Source organism: Bos indicus x Bos taurus, unplaced genomic scaffold (assembly GCF_003369695.1).
Source record: "Bos indicus x Bos taurus breed Angus x Brahman F1 hybrid unplaced genomic scaffold, Bos_hybrid_MaternalHap_v2.0 tig00011892_arrow_arrow_obj, whole genome shotgun sequence".
In the NCBI taxonomy this organism is placed as follows: Eukaryota; Metazoa; Chordata; class Mammalia; order Artiodactyla; family Bovidae; genus Bos; species Bos indicus x Bos taurus.
In genome coordinates, this window is record NW_020867985.1 from 33,761 (window position 1) to 40,139 (window position 6,379).

Consider the following 6,379-nt stretch of genomic DNA (forward strand, 5'->3'; position numbering starts at 1 on the left):
ATTACTCATTGAGTTAGATTCTCCACGTGCACTAGAGGCTATTTGGGGTAATGGAGGTTTTGGCACTGGGAAATGTAGGCAAGGCAGTAATTCCAGTGGTTAAGGTTAGGCATATCTGTTTCTATGTCACGTTCCTTTACTCCCTGGTTGTTTGTAGTAGCTTGCCCAAATGTGGGCCAGAAGAGGAACAGAAATTGATGAGGGGCAAAAACTCAATTGTCACACCTGAAAAGTGGGATCTGATTATTGCACAGAGCCACCACCCCTACATCACCCCTCTCCCTAGATGGGACCTCTGAAACACACAGAAACACCAAGTCCTTTTCCTTCTCACCAGTGGGATGAAGAGTTCAGGAAGCAATCTTCAGTCTGCAGTTCTCAGTCTTCACCCAGTCCTCAGTCCCAGTGTCTGGGTAAGTATGGACTGGCTGGTCTGGGCCCTAGACTGAAAGGACGCCTCCTCCCTCCCTCCTCACACACCGGACCCTTCCCTTTCTCCCCTCTCCATCATCAAAAACACACGCACACACATCTTTTTACTGCTTGTTGATACTTTAATCGTCAACATCTGAATACTTTGATCAGTCCAGAGGGGACCATCGTTGTATGTTTGATGTCTGCACAAACGACTATTCTGCCTTTGCTTTTCCTGGAGTTACAGCAGATGGCTCAGCATCTTGGGCTCCAGGTGGGCACAGGGGCTTACTTGCAGAATCGTCAGAAGTGTTGGAAGAATCCTCTGGGGGTTCTTCATCCGCCATTGGCCCACTTTCATTCTTCTTTTTATTCTGCGGGTGGTGGTAGAAGACTGGATTCGCCGACTTCTTCCCTTTCTTTTTCCGGCCCGGATTCCGCTGAAGGGTTGATTTTACCTTCCTCGTGGGCTTTCGTATCTGGTAAGAAAACAGAGTCATCCAGAAAGACATTAGTGGAGGAGGATGGGAAGAACTTTGAGAGAACGGGTGTGCATTGAGGAGGGTTTGTGCCAGGCAAGCTGCGGCAGGGCGAGTCTTGGGTGGGGGATGAAGAGGAAGAACATGAGCAGGGTAATCTGACCTTCTGACTGTCCAAGCCATCGGACTGATCAGTGTTCTTTCTCTTCCTTTCGTTAGCACTTGAAGCTTGTTGCTGCAAATGGAAAGCGTCTATCTCGATTTCTGTTTCCTCCTCCTTCACTTCCTTAATTAGGTCTGCCATGTTGTAGCAACGGTGGCCTCCACCAAGGCGCCTGGCGTCTCTATATATACCGTCGCAGGACAATGGTGAGCCACAACTGTCCGTTTGATTGGTCAGCAAGAATTTCTCCAGCCAATGGTAGCCCTGACACTGCTGACATCACAAAGCGCCGCTTGGGAACATCCATGGGGGCGGGGAGGGTGCAAAGGAGTCCAAGTGCTCTGGTTTGAGAAAAGAAGTGCTTTCGCAACAACCATTAAAGAGCCTTCCCAATTTGACTTTCCGGAAAACATTTCCTCATCTTGTCCAGTTCAGTTCTTGTGGTGTAGAAGTTAGGGAGCCAGTGTTCCTTGCAAACCATTTCTCATGGCCACCCCCATTCAGTGTTTAATCTGTCATCTTCCGGATCTCATTACCTAGTATTTGGTGTGTTGTTTTTTTTTAAACAGTTTACTTTAGAAGTTTTAGATTTGCACGATAATTGTGAAGAGTGTTTTCATATACTCCACAACCAATTCTCTTGTTTACCATTGTACATTAGTATTGAACATTTGTTCAAATTAGTGAACCCACAGTGAAAGAGTATTATAACTAAAGTCTGGACATTATCAGATTTCTTTCAGTACAGTTCAGTTCAGTCGCTCAGTTGTGTCCGACTCTTTGCGACCCCATGAACAGCACGCCAAGCCTCCCTGTCCATCACCAACTCCGGGAGTTTACCCAAACCTATATCCATTGAGTCGGTGATTCCATCCAACCATCTCATCCACTGTTGTCCCCTTCTCCTCCTGCCCTCAAACTTTCCCAGCATCAGGGCTTTCCAAATGAGTCATCTCTTTGCATCAGGTGGCGAAGTATTGGAGTTTCAGCTTCAATCATCAGTCCTTCAAATGAACACCCAGGACTGATCTCCTTTAGAATGGACTGGTTGGATCTCCTTGCAGTCCAAGGGACTCTCAAGAGTCTTCTCCAACACCACAGTTCAAAAGCATCAATTCTTCGCGCTCAGCTTTCTTCACAGTCCAACTCCCACATCCATACATGACCACTGGAAAAACCATAACCTTACTAGACGGACCTTTGTCAGCAAAGTAATGTCTGCTTTTTAATATGCTGTCTAGGTTGGTCAGAACTTTCCTTCCAAGGAGTAAGCGTCTTTTAGTTTCATGGCTTCTGTCACCATCTGCAGTGATTTTGGAGGCCACAAAAGTAAAGTCTGCCACTGTTTCCATTGTTTCCCCCTCTATTTGCCAGGAAGTGATGGGACCGGATGCTATCATCTTCGTTTTCTGAATGTTGAGCTTTAAGCCAACTTTTTCACTCTCCTCTTTCACTTTCATCAGGAAGCTCTAGTTCTTCTTCATTTTCTGCCATAAGTGTGGTGTCATCAGCGTATCTGAGGTTATTGATATTTCCTCTCCCGGCACTCTTGTTTCCAGCTTGTGCTTCATCCAGTGGATAGTTTTCTCATGAAGTACTTTGCATATACGTTAAATAAGCAGGGTGACAACATACAGCTTGACTTACTCACTTCCCCGATTTGGACCCAGCTCGTCATTGCATGTTCAGTTCTAACTGTTGCTTCGTGACCTGCATACAGATTTCTCAAGAGGCAGTTCAGGTGGTCTGGTATTCCCATCTCTTTCAAATTTCCGGTTTGCTGTGATCCACACAGTCAAAGGCTATGGCATAGTCAATAAAGCAGAAATAGATGTTTTTCTGGAACATTTTCAGATTTCCTTGGTTTTTACCTAATGTCCTTTTGCTGTCCCAGTATCCATCCAGATACCATACTAAATCCAGTCATTCCATATTCTGCCTTGTTAGGTTCCTCTTTGCTGTGACGATTTTTTAGATTTCTTTTTTTTTTTTTCTATTATTAAAAAATTTGTTCAATTTTTTAATTGAAGGATAATTGCTCTACTAAATTTTGTTGTTTTCTGTCTAACCTCAACATGAATCATCCATAGGTATACTTATATCTCCCTCCCTGTTGAACCTCCCTCCTATCTCTCTCGCCATATTATCCCTCTAGGTTGATACAGAGCCCCTGTTTGAGTTTTCTGAGCCATACAGCAAACTCCCTTTGGCTATCTTTGAGCATATGATATTTAAGATTCCATGTTGCTCTTTCATACATCTCACCTTTTCCTCCCCTCTCCCCATGTCCATAAGTCTATTCTCTATGTCCTGTTTCTCCATCAGTTTCAGTTCAGTTCAGTTCAGTCGCTCAGTCGTGTCCGACTCTTTGCGACCCTGTGAAGTGCAGCACACGCCAGGCCTCCCTGTCCATCACCAACTCCGGAGTTCACCCAAACCTCACGTCCATCGAGTCGGTGATGCATCCAGGCCATCTCAATCCTCTGTCGTCCCCTTTTTCCTCCTGCCCCCAATCCCTGGCAGCATCAGAGTCTTTCCAATGAGTCAACTCTTTCGCATGAGGTGGCCAAAGTACTGGAGTTTCAGCTTTAGCATCAATTCCTTCCAAAGAACACCAGGACTGATCTCTTTCAGAATGGACCGGTTGGATCTCCTTGCAGTCCATGGGACTCTCAATAGTCTTCTCCAACACCACAGTTCAAGAGCATCAATTCTTTGGCGCTCAGTTTTCTTCACAGTCCAACTCTCACACCTATACACGACCACCGGAAAAACCATGGCCTTGACTAGACGGACCTTTGTTGGCAAAGTAATGTCCCTGCTTTTGAGTATGCTATCTAGGTTGGTCATAAATTTCCTTCCAAGGAGTAAGCGTCTTTTAATTCATGGCTGCAATCACCATCTGCAGTGATTTTGGAGCCCCCCAAATAAAGTCTGCCACTTTTTTCCACTGTTCCCCATCTATTTCCCATGAAGTGATGGGACCAGATGGCATGATCTTCGTTTTCTGAATATTGAGCTTTAAGCCTACTTTTTCACTCTCCTCTTTCACTTTCATCAAGAGGCTTTTGAGTTCCTCTTCACTTTCTGCCATAAGGGTGGTGTCATCTGCATATCTGAGGATATTGATATTTCTCCCAGCAATCTTGATTCCAGCTTGTGCGTCTTCCAGCCCAGCATTTCTCGTGATGTACTCTGCATATAAGTTAAATAAGCATAAGCAGGGTGACAATACACAGCCTTGACGTACTCCTTTTCCTATTTGGAACCAGTCTGTTTCTCCATTGCTGCCCTGTAAATGAATTCTTCAGTACCATTTTTCTAGTTTCTGTATATATGCGTTAAAATATGATATTTCTCTTTCTCTTTCTGACTTACTTCACTCTATATAATAGGTTCTAGGTTCATCACCACGTTAGAACTGACTCAAATGCGTTCCTCTTATGGCTGTGTAATATTTCACCATGTATATGTCCACAACTTCTTCATGCATTCTTCTGTCAGTGGACATCTAGGTTGCTTCCATGTTCTAGCTTGTAAATAGTGCTGCAGTGAACAATGGATACATGTGTCCCTTTCGATTTTGATTTCTTCAGGGTATATGCCTAGGAGTAGGATTGCTGGGTCATGTGGTGCTTTTATTCCTAGTTTCTTAAGGAATCTCCATACCGTCTTCCATCGTGGCTGTTATCAATTTTCATTCCGACCAACAGTGCAGGAGCTTTCCCTTTTCTCCACACCCTCTCCCAGCATTTATTGTTTGCAGACTTTGAGGATGGCCATTGTGACTGGTATGAGTGATATCTCATTGTGGCTTTGACTTGCATTTCTCTAATAATGAGCGATGTTGAGCATCTTTTCAGGTGTGTGTTGGTCATTGTATGTCTTCTGTCGAGAAATGTCTGTTTAGGTCTTTTTCTCACTTTTTGATTGGGTTGTTTGTTTTCCTGATATTGAGTTATATGAGCTGCTGTATATTTTGGAAATTAATCCTTTGTCAGTTGTTTTCATTTGCTGTCATTTCTCCCATTCTGAGGACTGTCTTTTCATCTTGCTTATCGTTTCCTTTGCTGTGCAAAAGATGCTAAGTTTAATCAGGTCCCACTGGTTTGCTTTGATTTTTGTTTCCATTACTCTAGGAAATGGGACATAGAGGATCTTGCTTTGATTTATGTCAACAAGTGTTCTGCCTATGTTCTCTTCTAAGAGTTTTATAGTTTCTGGTCTTACAGTTAGGTCTCTAATCCATTTTGAGTTTATCTTTGTGTATGGTGTTAGGAAGTGTTCTAATTTCATTCTTTGCATGTAGCTGTCCAGTTTTCCCAGCACCACTTATTGAAGAGGCTATCTTTTCCCCATTGTATATTCTTGCCTCCTTTGTCAAAAATAAGGTACCTGTAGGTGCATGGATTTATTTCTGGGCTTTCTATCTTGTTCCTTTTGTCTATATTTCTTTTTTTTGTGCCAGTACCATTCTGTCTTGATGACTGTACCTTTGTAGTATTATCTGAAGTCAGGAAGGTTGGTTCTCCAGCTCCCTTGTTCTTTTTTAAGACTGCTTTGGCTATCTGGAGTCTTTGTGTTTCCATATGAACTGTGTGAAATTTTTGTTGTAGTTCTGTGAAAAATGCCATTGGTCATTTGATAGGTATTGCACTGAGTGTGTGGATTACATTTGGTAGTATAATCGTTTTCACAATATTGATTCTTCCATCCCAGGAACATGGAATATCTCTCATCTGTTTCTGTTGGTTTCTTTCATTAGTGTCTTATAATTTTCTGTGTACAGTTCTTTCATCTCCTTAGGTAAGTTTATTCCTATATACTTAATTCTTTCATTGCAGTGGTGAATGGGATTGATTCCTTAATTGCTCTCTCTGATTTTTCATTGTTAGTATATGGAAAATGCAAGTGATTTCTGTGTATTGATTTTGTAATCCTGCAACTTTGCTAAATTCACTGATTAGCTCCAGTAATTTTCTGATAGTATCTTTAGGGTGTTTTATGTACAGTATCATGTCATCTGCAAACAGTGAGAACTTTACTTCTTTTCTTTTCTGATCTGATTTCTTTTATTTCTGTTTCTTTGCTGATTGCTGTCACTAGGACTTCCAGAACTATGTTAAATAGTAGTGGTGAAAGTGGACACCCTTGTCTTGTTCCTGATCTTAGTGGGAATGCTTTCAGTTTTTCACCATTGAGACTAATGTTTGCTGTAGGCCAATCATATATGGCCTTTACTATGTTGAGGTATTTTCCTTCTATGTCCATTTTTTGAAGAGGTTTAACATAAATAGGTGCTGAATTTTGTCAAAGGCTTTTT

General features: G+C 42.5%; 1 protein-coding gene across 1 annotated transcript; it reads right to left on the bottom strand.

The window, feature by feature from the left end:
• Positions 1–533: 533 nt before the first annotated feature.
• Positions 534–1,303, bottom strand: LOC113889383. The gene is made up of 2 exons (XM_027536058.1): positions 1,057–1,303; positions 534–893 (listed from the first exon to the last, which is right to left on the bottom strand). The coding sequence occupies exons 1-2, from the start codon at positions 1,195–1,197 to the stop codon at positions 630–632; spliced, it is 405 nt and encodes a 134-aa protein (XP_027391859.1). The 5' UTR covers positions 1,198–1,303; the 3' UTR covers positions 534–629.
• Between the last annotated feature and the right edge of the window lie 5,076 nt (positions 1,304–6,379).